The following is a 15640-nucleotide window of genomic DNA, read 5'->3' as shown; positions in this document are numbered from 1 at the left end:
ATAGGAGATGAGTTTCAGAGTTCTTAGCTTCCACCCATCTAAGCTTACGCTACATTACTCCAATTGAATACAAAATTTAATACAAAGTCTCATAATCTTGAGGGACACTTTGTTTTTTCCAAGAAGATCTTTAAGAGAAAAATAGATCAGAATTTCTTAGGTGTTGGAAGGGCTTTTGTTTTAATTCACAGACGGTAAGCTATTGTGGTGTCACAAAAATCATAGAATCATAGAATCAGCCAGGTTGGAAGAGACCTCCAAGATCATCCAGTCCAACCTAGCACCCAGCCCTAACCAATCAACTAGACCATGGTACTAAGTGCCTCATCCAGTCTTTTCTTGAAGACCCCCAGGGACGGTGCCTCCACCACCTCCCTGGGCAGCCCATTCCAATGGGAAATCACTCTCTCTGTGAAGAACTTCCTCCTAATATCCAGCTTATACCTACCCTGGCACAACCTGAGACTGTGTCCCCTTGTTCTATTGCTGGTTGCCTGGGAGAAGAGGCCGCCCCCCACCTGGCTACAATGCCCCTTCAGGTAGTTGTAGACAGTAATAAGATCACCCCTGAGCCTCCTCTTCTCCAGGCTAAACAGGCCCAGCTCCCTCAACCTCTCCTCATAGGATTTGTGCTCCAGGGAGCACTTTTGTTAAGAATAAATATGTTCCAATGTGGACAAGGTCAACAAATGTAAAAATTCTCCTAAGCTGGATATGCCAAGCTGTAAAAATCAGCAAATGTCTGCAGCAATGGGATGTGAGCAGATCTTATAATAGAATTTTTTTATCCTTCACAGGATAAAATCCTGTAGCTGTCTCTACATTCCCATGAATAGCAAACTGCTGAAAGCATTGTAGCTTACCTGAAAATACATTTGTAAAAGTTGGTTTGTCTTGGTTTTCCTAAAGAAAAAGATAAATACTTACTTTGTAGAATCTTGGATGTCTTCAAAGAACTGAAACTTTCTGTGATATATAGTGTTGAAACCATACAGATTCCAGACTACATTAGCCTTGAGGGTTACAGTAACCTGATGTCCTGCAAGATTCATGCTCTTGTATATCTTCAAATGAAATGGACAAACTGTAGCCAGGCAATTGTAGTGAGCAGAAAGTGCTAAGCAATCTCTAAATGCAGAGTTAATATGAATGTCAAATGATGAGGCTTCATCTCTGTTAAGGAATTTTGGCAAGGTATTTTTGTTAGATGATAGAAATATTGGAAGCTGCAGAGTCTTTGATGTGCTATTGTTCTTGCCCAGGCAACTGAATAGGTGAGAGGGTATCAGTTATAGATAGTTTTATTCTTCTGAAATTCTCCAGTCTAACCAAGACTGAGAAGAGCAAACATGAAAACTGCATGCGTGACACCAATGTTGAATCTCTTTGGAACAGTCATGTTATCTGTCAGTAGTTCCTAGATCACCACCAGCCATAACCTAACTGTGCCTTATCAAATAATTGAAAGTCTAACATGGAACTGTCTTAAAATAAGAGAAACAGGAGGCAACATGCAGAATGAAGCAAGCAAGCACTTGTGCTTCTGCTTTGGCCTCAACTCTCCAATAAACCAGTTTTCCTTCACTCAGCAGCAGAAGTTACTCGATAATTTTCATATTCACACTCCTCCTTCAGTGGACATTGACATTTTGTTAACAAAGTCCACCTCCAGCCAATGTCAATTCCAGATCTACTTCCAGAGTTGCTGTTAGGCTAAAGGAAATCTTAACACTACCTTATGCTGCTTGTATTTCTGCTAGCATTTCTCTTTGTGCAACCTTCTCAACCTTGCCACAGGTTCACCACGTGGTTTCTGAAGCATCTTGCAGCTGGTGAGTCAATTCCACAGTGTGACATAAAGAATGGATCTTGTATCTGTATGATAGTGACACTTAGTGAAGACTTGGCTCTCTTGTGCCTTCAGCATATGTAAAAATTATATAGAGGTGCTCAATGAGGAATTTTCTTCTTGCCCCAAAATACTTAGTTGGACCAGTTTGAACAAATGGTAAATACACTAGCTTGAGAGCTAGCAGCTTTCTTTGTGGGAACTGTAGCTCTGGAATTTATTTATTTATTCATTATATGTTGAGGGGTAAAGGACAAGGGTTTTTGAGGGAAACTGAGTGATATCTGATATGCAGATATCTCCGTGGTGCATAAGTTGCTGTGTTTTCCACAGTAAGAACTGTATCCGTTTACACCAGCAAGACATCTTCTTTCTTCACTCACTGAAGCACCATGTGGTCTGAAACAGCACCTGATTGGACTGAAAGAGCTAGTTCTGTGTGATTGATGCTTATCTCTGAAGGCTTCTTTGCTTTTCCATTAAGCACCTTGGAGGGCTTCTGTAGGGCTATTTAACCCCTTCCATTGTATGCTCTTTCCCATCTTCCTGAATACTAGGTTTCCCAGCTCATAACTCTAAGAAGAAGCTTTACTTCAGAGTAGAAAGGGGCCCCAATATGTGGCCTATTATATCCATATCGGCTTGCTTACCCTTTTCAAACAGCTATTGTGTTTTAATAGGGCCCTGACTGGCAGGAGAAGTCCTTAATTCCTCCTATATAAGAATGGCCAGCTTGAGTTACAGCAAACTGCAGGATGCTGCTCTGATCAAAAGACTTCTGGTTTTAGTGATTCCTACCCCACCACCCCCTCCTTGTTTGCCTTTTTTTTTTTTCTTTTTGACTTTCAATAATCCTAGGCTAATAATTCAACACAGTAAGGTCAATTTAGATTTTCATTGGAAAACGTCAAGGTGTTATAATACTGACTTAGTATAGGAAAAAAAATAAGAAAGGGGGACCCAAAAAAAAAAGTAAAGGTTTTCTGGGTAATAAAGAGCAAACACAGCAACTCCTTTAATCCTTCCCTTCTTCAGAGTCTGTAGACAGATCTCAGAAGGTTTGATTTGCTGCAAAGCAACATAGGCAGCAAACAAGCTTTCTTGCTCTGAGCTGGCACAGGTGCCGCCGTGGCTTGGTTCTCTTCCTTTCAGACAGTACTTGCCATAATTTCTGTACCTTTCTCCATGAACACAGGTTCCTGAGCCTATACCAAGAAGCCTGGTAACGAATCATTACAATTTATGTCACTCTTTCCTCTCTTTCCACACTCTTCAGTGGAAATAAACTTGAGTGGGTCAAACAGAAAGCATTTTAAAAAACCCAGTCTCAGTGGTTGCAGTGCTGCATCATTCAGTCTGGCCAAAACGTTTAGAATGTTAGTGATTTCTTGTCTGCCTGGTTGTTAAAAAAAGGATTTTCCCCTTTAAAGCCAGTGACCAGGAATAACTTTCAGCATCTGTTTCATCTTAACAGTGCTAACACATTTCAGAGTAAGTGCCTAAAAAACACTGCTAATTTCAGTTGTGGAAGATGGTGATCTCCTTGAAGGTTGACTTCTTTGTCCCAGTATTAATATCTGTGGACTATTAAAAACCAGTTGATACAACAGCTTTGAATTGAAGCCCACTAATGTTCCTAGTCTTCCCTTCCAAGAGGGATAGCTAACACAACAATCTACTGATTGGTCTGAATGTTGCGAGTAGTGTTACCCACTTAAACCAATAAGTGAAGAATAGAATGATCTCAAACTACACTTTTGCAGCAGGAATTTATTCATTACAGCAGTGAAAATGGGATTCCCCCCCCCACACACACACACAATGGTCCCTGCAGTTTTAAGTGTTCTCTCTCAGGACTCCTTCCAAGCAAGGTAAACCTCTCCTAGCTATTTCAGAGCGTAGCCTTGGGGTAAGCATGATTGGTCACTTGGGGATGCTTTGTGTGTGGATGAGTTATTTAACAACAGAAATTGCCTGGGTTTTACAGCCTTTTGAATTTCAGTGTTTTCTATTGCTAGAGCTAATTCTTTGTTAGCCATTGTACCATAGTCTCTAATCCTAATACTCTTGTTTATCCCTACTTACTGTGCTTTGCTTCACACCGTGAAGCAGTCTTGCAGTTTGTGACCTAAGTTCCTTTGAGATGTAACTAAACTGGAAGATGTGTTCCAACTGCAAATGAGCATTCAGTTCATGGGACCAGACTATATCTAGTCTAGAGTGTGTTTCAAGAGAAAAGCCTCAGATATCCATAATGTTAACATCGGGTTCTCTGCACTGTTTCTGTAGATGTCTCATTAAGTCTAGACATAACCTTTGATGGCAACTTTGCATCTTATTTTCACTTAAGATACTCAGTTGTGGTTTAATGACTTGGACACCTGTGTAACCGGAAAGAAAACCTGTGTGCGTAGGGAAATCATTCGTGCTGGAGAAGTAGCATAAGCCTTCAAAGAGCTTTTCTTCATCATGATCTCGATGGAAAATGAAAGCAGCAATGCTGCAAGTTAAGAAATAATGGTCCTCGTTCCTTGTTTTGCATAGGGGAGGAGTCCTGTGAACTCATTCAGCTCTTTGCATGGTAACCAAAGGTGGCACCTGCTAGGAGGACAGCAGGGTCCTGGCAAGCTGTTCTGTCCTTCTCGGAGACTTAGGGCTCTCTCTGCATTATGCATACTTGGCTTTGCCTGAGTTCAGCAGGCAGAGGCTAACTACTGTAGTGAGTTTCAATTGGGATGTTACCATAGCATCCTGGGACTTTTACAATCTATTTAGAAGTCCAGAGATTTGAAAAGAGTGCTTGAAAGTTTCTGAACTCTGGCAGGTTGCCAAAATGTAATTACACAAAAGACAAAGCCTTACTGAAAGCAGCTCTGTTCAGAGGAGCAGCACCTGAGTGTTAGAGTTCCCAGCATAGCCTTTTCTAAGAGCTGGGGCTGTTTTATCATGGTCTCCTCCCAGAACTGTTTTTCTCCCTTTCACGTGCACACATCATCCCACAGGCACGGACTGGGTGTGCTGCAAGACAAAACATTCTCAGCAGTTGCAGTGGAAGAGACCATTTTGTTGTTTGGCTTCTCTGGGGCATGTAAAGGAAAGGAGTGAAAAAGTAAGCATCTTGAAGTCCTTACTGGAAAAGTTTAGATCTCCCCATCAAGCAAGAATCTTTCTTTATTTTTCTCTCATCTTTCTCTAGGTTATTTTCACATGTGAATAGAGAAAGCTGTTTGGTAACAGAATATCCAGTTGCATAACGATTATTGCTTGAAAAGTGAGTGTTTGCAGAGAGCTGGTGTGAACTAATGAACATTCAGTTCAGGTTCTAGTCCCAGTTTCAGCAAGACACATAGAACCATGTGGCTAGTAACTTTTTTTAAGGTTCTAATTTACGTGCTCTGTTTACTGGTAATGTATAGGGTCAGGGCAGCTGTTAGATTTGCAATAGGAGACTTGCAGGGTTGTTGAAAGGTTTCTTCTTGAGGGCATCTCTGGCAGATGGCTCCACTAACTGCCTAAAATGGGGAAAAGGGAAGTTGAGGAGAGAAGTGAAAAACTGTTTTCCCTGCACTTGCAGCCCAGAAGACCAACAGGGCCAAATCAAAAGAAACATGGCCAAGGAAGGTGGTTTGCCCACTCTGCTCTGATGAGACCTGACCTGGAGTGTATCCAGCTCTGGAATCCTCAGAATGAGAAAGACAAGGACCTGTTGGAGTGTTTTCAGAGGACAGCTAAAAAAATGTTCAGAGGGCTGGAACACTTCTTCTATGAAGACAAGCTAAGAGAGTTGGAGTGACGAGAAGGCGCCAAGGACACCTTACTGCAGCTTTTCAATACTTAAAGGGGGACTATAGGAATTATGGTAACACTTTTTTTTTATCCAGGCCTGTTCTAACAGACAAGTGGTGATGTTTCTAAACTGAAAGAGGGTAAATTTAGACTAGAGAGAAGGAAGACATTTTTTACAGTGAGGGTGGTGAAACACTGGCACAGGTTGCTAGAGAGGTGGTAAATGCGAAACCCCTAGAAAAAATCCAGGTCAGGTTGGGTATGTAGTTGAAGATGCCTCTGCTCACCGCAGGGACGTTAGGACTCAGTGACTTTTAAAGGTCACTTCCAACTCAGAACGTTCTGTAATTCTGTGAAATGTGCTGATAAGCTCTGATGCCCTAACCTTGTTTAGGGTATCAGTTGTTCAGTGAGAGGGGAGTAGACAGGGGAAAGACTGAGCAATGCTAAGGGAAGAATCTCAGTGGCTGTTAAATTTTATGAGACTATTTGAGCTAGGGTGGTTGCTTTGATGTTGATATCTTGTTTACTTAAGCCACTCCTCTGAGTCTGCAGCTTGTTTCTTTTTTGTATTCAAAAGAAACTGGAAAAGATGCCTGTTTGTATGTATGTAAAAATCATAGGGAAGGTCTTGGCGTGCTCTCTATGGGCTGTTGGAGTACCTGCAACATCATTTCGTTTTCTTCCAGAAGTGTTTACCTGGAGGCCATTTCTACTTGTCACATTAGCAGTAATGTCACCTCTGGGCAGCTGCTTAGGAAAATGTGACCTAGATATTTTTGTACTGTTCATCTATTCATAATAAAGGAAATTCAACATATATAGTTTGTTTTAAAATGTGTGGTATTCCTGTCACTTGTAGTGATCTTGAATCTGCCTGAAACTAGATCTGTTGGTTTGTTACTGGGCTGCTTGCTGGATAGCTTCATCATGGGCTGGCTCCTTTGAGCTGAGCTTTTACACCTCATAAAAAAGAATTTTAAAATTAGGGTTTCTGAAATGCAACCTCTTAACCAGGATGACATTCTGACTTCCTTGTTTACAGACTTAAGCTTCTTGGAGAAAATCCTTCCATTGTGTAGTTAAACAAACCCTTTCTGCAAGAAATAAGGAAATGAAAGAAATATTGTACCTCTTTTGCTCAACTAGCTGGAGGTACTTGGCTATCAGCACATTCCAGGATATTCACCCACTCTTCTAACTGAGTAACAACAAATGATATCATACCCTTCTGCCTGCTAGGTTTAGAGCAATCCCATGCTGAAAATGCAAGTGATTTGAGTTTTCACTTATTAGAACTAAGGACTAATGTAGTAGGGCTGTCTGCTGTGAATTGATAGTATGTTAGCTTCCTGTCTGGACCTTTCCATTACAGTTGTGCCAAGAACTGCCTCCAGAAGTTGGTTGCATGTGCTGTAGTTGTTCTGAGCAACACGATATGGTACATTTAAGTTGTATCACTGTGCCTTCAGCTTCTTTCTCTTCTTAAACGTCCGCTTAATATGTGTCCTCTTTCTGAGAGCTACCTTCTATTACACTAAGTTTCTTCTTCTTTGTTCCTCTCACATTCTTCTCCACTGTCTGTCAAATCATCAGCAAAACAATGCAAATCAGAAATGTCATGAAAGTCATGCAGGCTGTGTTTTGGGATAAGAATAGCTGAAATCCTATTTCCATCTTGGCATAGGCATCATATGGGACTTTGTGCAAGTCACTTTCCCTTACGCTGAACTCATTCACTCCAAAGTGGTGAGCTGCAGCACATTGTAATGAGTACTCTTTACTTGCAATGATAGTCATGGGAGCTTTTTCCTATAATTTGGCATATTTTGATCAGATACATGATTTATTTATCGAATTTAGTCTCTGGGGACAGTGGCTCTGCTTTCTTCGTGTTCATACAGCACTGGTACATGATTAAAGTTTCATAAATATGAAAAACTATGTTTGTCCATGGTATTTACAGAAGGAGTATTCCTAATTCCAGGATTCCAGGAATCATGAGTATTTCTTAATCATAAGGTGATTGTACTTGCTGTATTTGAATTGCATTTCCTATTGGGCAGGAAGGCTAGAAACAGCTAGAAACAGTGTTCAGCACCTATCTTCCAACACATGACAAAAAAAAATCATTTACTGCTGTATCTCTGAGAACCAGAACATGAAAAACAACAAACTATGACTCTGATTTTGGAAAAATTGAATTTACTGTTCTCAACACACCCCCAAAGTTATTACATCAGTTTTTGATTTTGCTTAATTCTGGTATAGTTCTCTTTAAAATCCTTTTCTACACCATGAAGTATAAAGTGATTGGAACTATTTCAGTTTAAAAGATGATTAAAAATTTGTAAACTGGGAAGGTTCACACTGACCACTGGATTTTGTCTGTTGCAGCAAAGCTACCTATGGAGAGGTTCTGCTGTGATGAAAGTAAACTTGTATCTGTTCATTAATTCTCTCCTGTGTGGGAGAGTTAAGCTGCTGTCCCACATGAATGTTTTTAATGATCTCTCTGGAGTGTTTGAAAGCTTTGTCCCACTTGCCTGATGCAGAGTGAAAAACACACAAAATCTACCTTTGAGATAATCCTGGCACTGTATCTTTTGGTATATAATGTTTATATTTGCATTTCTATTGTTCTTGCCTGTTGAGCTTTGCCGTGCCCAAGGGAGAGCTTCTTACATTTCAGAGAAACTGGTTTTTAGAGACATGTTTACTATAATGAGTTAGCCTAAAGTGCTTACAATTCAAATGTAAGAAGTCTGTGCTAAAATACAAGAATGTGAACATCAAATTGACTCTTTATCATAATGACCAGCTACTGTTTCCAAAATGCATTAATGCAAAGTGTCATTCAGTGAAGTGTCATTCTGCTCTTCATAACTGAGATACATTTTATGCATTCATTGTAATCAAGTTTCAGGAACCTATGGAATCTTGAAGAAGAAATTATTTTGTGTTGTTTTGGTTTGAGTTTTGTTGTTGTTTTGTTTTTTGTTTTGTTTTGTTTTGTTTTCCTGTGGCTTCACAGAAAACTGTGATGAGAATAGCAATGAAGTTCAAATAGCCCTAAAAGAAAGGGCATCTTCTGGTCAGGTAAACAACAGTTACTCTTGGCCAGACATTTTCCAATGGGTAGGTTTCAATTAAATGGTTCTTGGACACCCTGTGCTGGGATTCTTTGGAATTAATTTTACTTTCATAAACCCCTAATTCCTATAATAAAGCTGCAACGTGTAGTTCTTGCAAATAACCTTCTCTCTAGAGAACAGATGGGTACAAGTTTTGGAGATTTGGTTTCACAAAATGTAACTGCTGGTGGTTTTGTGGCTGTTCCAGCTGGCCTCAGAACATTCACAACAGTTCAGCTTTCTAACGTTCCATTGTTTTGACTTTATCTTTGCAGTTTTAACAGCGTGCGGCAGGGAACACACATCTTGTTCCGTGAGTTCAGCTTTGTTCAAGCTACCCCTCACAACAGGGCATCTTTTCTTCGGACCTTCTGGAGGTGTTTCCGAACAGTGGGGAAAAATGGAGGCAAGTATTCCAGCATCTGCTGCTACCTTGTTAGCCTGAAAATCATTAGGTAGGCTACTAATGCAGCACAAATACTTACAGCAGTATAGGGGGACACCATCACAGTTGTCTGTGGAGTAGTTAAAAACTGATCACAACATAAGCGTAGGAACACCTCGTGGCCACTGCTGTTTCTGTTACAGAACAAGGTGTCAGGCAACAGTACACTGGAGGGAAGACACTTCTGAGCCTGTGTGTGGGGATGGATAGAAAGAAATGGAAGTTCTGGGAATTGGTGAGTGTGAGCAGGGAAGCAGATCTGGATGTGGTTAGAATATAGGGTATGAAGTGTGAGAGAAGTAGGGACCGAGATCTTTAGGAAGTTGGGGTACTTTGACTAGGAGCCCTGCAGGAGGCAGAGTGTTTAGTGGTGTTGGGCTGTAAAGCAGTGAAGGTTACCACCCAAGCTAGTCCTGGCACATGTAGATGATGTTGCAAGATCCTGATGGCTGTGGAATAGGGACCACTGACAAATTTGTGACCTCTTCCCCAACCCTACCCGCAAAGAAAAAGCTCCAATATCAAAATAACTATTCAGCCCTGTACTATTTAGTCTAGCCATTCTTGTACTGGTGTATTGCAGAACTGGCCAGAGTTCAACATAAACTCCTGTAACTACACACAACTAGAATAGTTTAGTTTTTTGTTTTTAATTTAGATTTTAAAGCCATACACTGAATGTCACTATATACAAATGAATGTTTATGGGTTTTGTGGGTTTGTTTTTGTGTTTGTTTTTTTTTTTACTACAAGCCTTATCTGTTTTCAGTCTATTCAGCCTCGCTTCTTTTTGCAGAAAAAGCTAGAACCATCTCTTAAATGTAAACAAAGCCTCACCTGAGCTTTGCAACACTTCTGCTCATGGTGAACAGAATTGGCCAGTCCTTATTCACAGTCTAGCATTTTTTGACACTTGCTATTTATATCCTTGGAAATTAGACAGTTGTAAATGTGACGAAATCTGGAATTAGTTGCTGAAGCAACCAGCTGTGCTGTATGCAACACCTTCTTCACAGTGATGTTCTAAATAATTTGCATTAGTGCAAGGGCAGTGTTTCTCAGATTTCAGGTAAATTCTCTGGTGGCAATCTAACCAGTATGTAGTGAGGACATACTGGGTTTGAGTCAGGTCATAGTCACAAATGATGAAGTGTAAACTCCTAGAGCACAGCTCTGCAAGAAGGTTAGAGATGATAGTGAAGAAATAATCCACCAGAACTGCAGCTGTCAGTGGTAAGCCTTGCTGAGAAATTGAGAAGAAACTTTCTGATGACAACTACCTATTGCTATGTAAGTGCAAGTTTGTAGCATCTGACTTCAGCCAGGTGATGGGCACCTGGATTTTTGGAAAGCTACGTAATATCTCCTCCTTTTCTTTTAATAATTCTGTATAAATATGGAAAGGTTGTAGAAGAAAATGCAATTGCTAAGGTTCTTTGAAGGGGAAGAAGAGAATAGGAACAGCTCACATGGATGTTACTGTCTATGGTTGTGGCCTTAGAAAGAGTTCAACAGTTTTTTGACTTGATCTTCAAGTGGCTGCACTTTTTGGTCTGAAAATAAGGCATGTTTACCTGTATATTTATACATTTATATACATCTTCTTTTTATGTGAACTGAGAGACAGAAATGCCTTACTTTAGAGAACTTGCTGCCAGTATTTTCATCCACTCAGCCCAATTTCTCAGTAGAAACTAAAACCTTGATTTTATCCATGTCAGTTTTATTTGCTGTGGGATTTTTTTCTTTAGCTATGCTTGTGCGTAGGGAGTCTCAGACCGTTAATCACCTCTTAAGAACTAAACTTCTTTACTAGAAGCTGAGTCTTTGCAACACGGTGAATGGAATATGGTCATGAGCACACTTGGACAGAGACTAGACCTGGGTTTTTTATTTGTTTTGGGTTTTTTTTTTGCTTGAGATATGTTGTTCTTGGATAAATGTGAGTGGGAATCATATTATGCAACAAGTAGCAGTGACTGGAAGACTGGAAGTAAGCTCTTTGGTCATAGAACTACTGAATGAGTCTCTTAACAAGAGGTAGTCAGCCTCACTAATGCCTAAGCAAGTAAGACTTTCAACTTGGAGCTTTCTTTAGAAGTGTGGATGGTGGTATATCTTCTGATTGGATTACTCCAGAAGTTAGCTTTAAGTTGTTTTTTTTATTATGACCTCACTAGAATACAAGACCATTTGTACCTATCACATGGAAAACAGTTGTAAAAGCATGCACAGACTTGTAATTGATTCTACAGATGTTTCCTTGCTACATCATCTCACTTAACGATGGTACAGTTGTGACAAATTAAACATATTACTTACAGGAGTGTAACAGCTTTTTGTGGCAAAGCTTTGGAAGCAGGGGGCACTGCAGGGATGGTTTCTGTGGGAAGCTACTAGAGGGTTCCCCTATGTCCTGCAGAGCCAATTCCAGACAGCTCCAAGACAAACCTGATACTGGCCAAGGCCAAGGATATCCACAGCACCTTTGTGGTAAAATACTTAAGAAGATGGAAAAACAAACGAACAAGCAAAAAAATTGAGCACCTGTAGCTGGAGAGAAGAATGAGAATATGTGAGAGAAACAACTGTGCAGAAACCAAGAACAGTGAAGAAGGAGAGGAGGTGCTCCAGGTGCCAGAGCAGAGGTTCTCCTGCAGCCTGTGGTGAACACCGAGGTGAGTCAGACTGTCACGTTGCAGCTGATGGAACAAATATCCACCTGCAGCCCATGGATGACCCCACACTGGAGCAGGTGGATGCCCTAAGGAATCTGTGACTTTGTGGGAAGTGCACACTGGAGCAGACTTGTGGCAGAACTTGTGACTCCATGGAGGGAGGAGCTCACACTGGAACAAATTTGCTGGCAGTACTTTTGACATAGTGGAGCCATGCTGGACCAGTCTGTTTCTGAAGGGCTGCACCCTGTGGAAAGGACCCATTCTTGAGCAATTCGTTTTGTTTACTGTAGTTTTCCCTTCTCATTTACTTTGTTTCATTCCAGATTTGAAGTTCTGGTTTTGGAGTGAGTAGTGGCTTTTTATTAGTTTCATCCATCTGTGGAGGATATCCCTGATCAATACCAGCTCTGTGAAGATATAAATCAACACAGTGAATGAGAACTTGCATCAAAATTTGTTCCCTGGCTGGTGGGAAGCAAGGGAGAATAAAATTAAAGTAGCAAGATAATGCCATTTCCAAGCCTATGCAAACTGGAAAAAAGACCAAACAAGCAAGAAAATACCACCTTTCCATTCCTGAGTGTTTAACTGGGATTTTAGAAAAGTAAGCATTGAATTGATGGCTTAATCTGGTTGCTGGTTGCCTCTCCTTGATGCCTGGAAGTATACTGTTTTGTCTGCCCGTCTGGAGATAACTATGCCTTGTCTTGGAACAAGCACCTTCTTCACTCAAGCAGATGCATCTAGCCATCAGTTCTCAAAGGGCCAGTAAGGGAGGAATCTATCTGAAGAAAAGCAATACTTAAATGTAACAATCCATGTATGTGCAGAACCATATATACACTAATTGAAGTGCACTGACATTACTGTTTTTCTCAGGAAATTAAGAGAAACAGCTTTTGTGTTACATTTTCCTGTGTTAGGTCTGCTACTTGATGGGTTCTAGTTGCATTGCCCTTCATAATTCCTTTTTGTTTGGAGATATATTTTTCCTTTTGTCTCCAAAAAGCTAAGAAAAAATTGTGACTTCAATGAATGTGATAGTAGCAACTGGTTTGTTTTTAAACAATAGGATTTCTGTTTGGTGGCATACTGGATCTCTTTCACAAGGTTTCCCATGGGTTTAGAAGTTTAGCAAGATGCAGAGCTTTATTTTCAAGTATGCATAAGCATATATGAGATTCCACATGTTGGGGTCCTGAGGGAGAGGGTTTATTTCAGGATATGATCCAGTATCAAGAAACTGGATTGGACTACAAAAAAACCCTTCCCTTCCCTCTGTTCAACATGACCAATGATATGCAACACCCATAGAAGTGGTTAGAGGACAGCTAGCTTTTGTGTTAAGAAGCACAGAGTGTAATGCTCAATTAGCAACAGATTTCTCCCAGAGGAAAGCAAAATGACCAGAAGTCTTGTTTTCCCTCTGCTTTAGCTTAGATTGACCTCTTGGAATCTAGCTGACCTGCCCTTTTGAATTGTCTTTTCCTCAGGACTCTTTAATTAAAACTGTGCTTTCTCAGTTTAAACAGCCCCTGCAGAGTTCTGCTGTGAAGCTTCATAAGGTCAACATATGCCGCTCCCAACCCCCATAGCTTTCATGTCTTCTTGTTTCTCTGTTTTTAATTAAAAAGATTTTTCCTTAAATGCTTTCCAGCCAATTAGAGAAATTTTGCACTGAGAAACTTGTTCCAGGCCTGATGTATTGAGAAGTGAACAGAAAGCTCGGCCAGGACCATTGGCACTTTTCTTCTAGAGCACCAGCTTTCTTTGGTGCTTTTCAACAGCTTTTCTCTTTTCTCTTTTTCCTTTTTTTTTTAGTACTTTGCCCCACTCAATTTAAAATTGCTTCCAGCAGAAATAGCTGCTGCTCCATAGCTTAGATATAGCCCTGGAAGGATCCAACACCAGATACGGGATCTTTGTCTTCCATTCAGAGGTGATTGTTGCTTTGTTTAGATGAACACAGCACTGCAGCATGAAACTGCTGCACTGAGTGTCTTGAGCTATGTTTGCTGATGATCTCTTTTGCAGACTCTTACCTCCCCTTCAGACAAATCATACAGTTACTGCTCATATTGAAATAAAACCTCCTTATAGACTTGTTGCTTTCATATTGATCAGGTGGTGTAATGGCCGCCTCTGCTTCTGCACACTTGAACTGGGAAATCAGAAGCCTAACTACCTTTGAAGCTCGTGGAAGGGAGGTTTACCACAGCCAAGTATACAGGCTCTATAAGGGAATTACAAGAGTTAAGTGTCTCTCTGACTAGTTCTTGAGTTCACCAGAAAGGCTTACTAAAGTTAAAGAAATACCCTATCAATATGAGTCATTTAACCTGGAGAGCAAGGGGAGCGAGAAGGACCACTGCTCTCCCAGCAATTTTCAAAGATGCTATTTTAATGCATTTTGCTGACAAGATTACTTTCCTGAGGTTCCAAAAGCCCTTAATTCACTAATGTCATTCTAATGTTTCCACATGTAACTCCTTGTATTAAATTCCCTTCTCTCTTTTCACTCCCTTTCTTGTAAGCTGTTACAGTATCTCCATTTGCAGCTCAGGCATAGAACAGTACAGTGATGTTCACTGCAAATGTCAGAATCTTCTACCCTTTCCCTTTTGTCATTAAATCCAAATCAGATTTTTATGCTGTGTTATTGTAGGAAAGTTTTTATGTGCCAGTAAAGTCTTATTATGTCCTAAAGATAATTAAGTTGTGGGTTTTAATACAGTATTCTCTGGAAACTTACTCTGCAGCGAAATAGCCTTGGCTGAAATGATTGATCTCCAGCCTTTATTCACTTCACAGTTTCTTTGCCTTACAACTGTAGCTGTTGCTAGTTATGATTTATTAACATAGGTCTGTCTGGAACCACTGATGACTCTTGGAATATCAGGACAAAGAATTGCTGAGGCTGGGCAGAAATAAGTGGAGGATTACATTTTCGAGATGGTGAGATATATTTGCAAGCCTTGTAAGTTAAAACATCTGTAGCACATAGCTCTAAAATGCATTGCAGTAATCATTTGTAGAAGTAGGAGCATGTGGGTCAGTGATGGAGCCTTCAGCTGGAGCTCTCTACATTCAACTCCTACCATTTTGTGGGTGCAGTTTGTGAAATTAAATGTAGTACACCGGAAGCCCTTCTTGCCTAATCCGGTTTGGGTTCTGCTCACCCTCCCAGTATTACATTTCTTTTTCATCTTGCAACTTTTTTTCAACTTTCTCTGAACTTGCACCAGCTCATCTTAATTTACTATTTTTTTTCCAACTTCGTATTCTAGATTTATATCTCTCTAAATGTACTCTTTAAACAAACAAACAAACAAACCCAAAAAACCCACACCAAACCAACAAACTCTTCTGTTTTTCTAAAGTGTTCTGGCTATTTTGTGTTTTGACACTGGATGTGTAATTGGCCAGGAAAAAAAAAGAATATGTTTGGTGGTTTGTGTTTTTTTTTGTCCCAGCTGAGCAAAACATTTAAATGAGCTTACACAGAGTGATTATTGTTGCATTCTGCTAAACAATTATCCAAAATTCAACTGGTAATTATTATTACCATTTGCTTTGCAGTCTTTTGGCAAGTTTCCCATCCCTATGACAGCATTCTCATTCAAACCCACTGAAAGGGATTTTTTCAATTAAGACTTTTTTAGATTTCAATATGGGCCTGAGTAGTTAGTATTCCAAATTTTGGGAAAGTTCCTTGGAATATGTTCTAAGTTGTGTGTTCTGAGCT

At 40.2% G+C, this 15640-nt stretch overlaps 1 protein-coding gene across 2 annotated transcripts in view; it reads left to right on the top strand.

Annotated features, from left to right (window-relative positions):
- CSTPP1 (centriolar satellite-associated tubulin polyglutamylase complex regulator 1) overlaps positions 1-15640 on the top strand; it is an 84294-nt gene that overhangs the window by 19332 nt on the left and 49322 nt on the right. For both annotated transcript variants that reach the window (XM_064145110.1, XM_064145121.1), the window contains exon 3: positions 9045-9175. In XM_064145110.1, the coding sequence (XP_064001180.1) occupies positions 9045-9175 (131 nt within the window). The remainder of the gene's footprint in view (positions 1-9044; positions 9176-15640) is intronic.

Source organism: Pogoniulus pusillus, chromosome 1 (genome assembly GCF_015220805.1).
Source record: "Pogoniulus pusillus isolate bPogPus1 chromosome 1, bPogPus1.pri, whole genome shotgun sequence".
In the NCBI taxonomy this organism is placed as follows: domain Eukaryota; kingdom Metazoa; phylum Chordata; class Aves; order Piciformes; family Lybiidae; genus Pogoniulus; species Pogoniulus pusillus.
The sequence above is the reverse complement of the archived record's forward strand: the minus strand, read 5'-3'. Positions and strand labels throughout refer to the sequence as shown.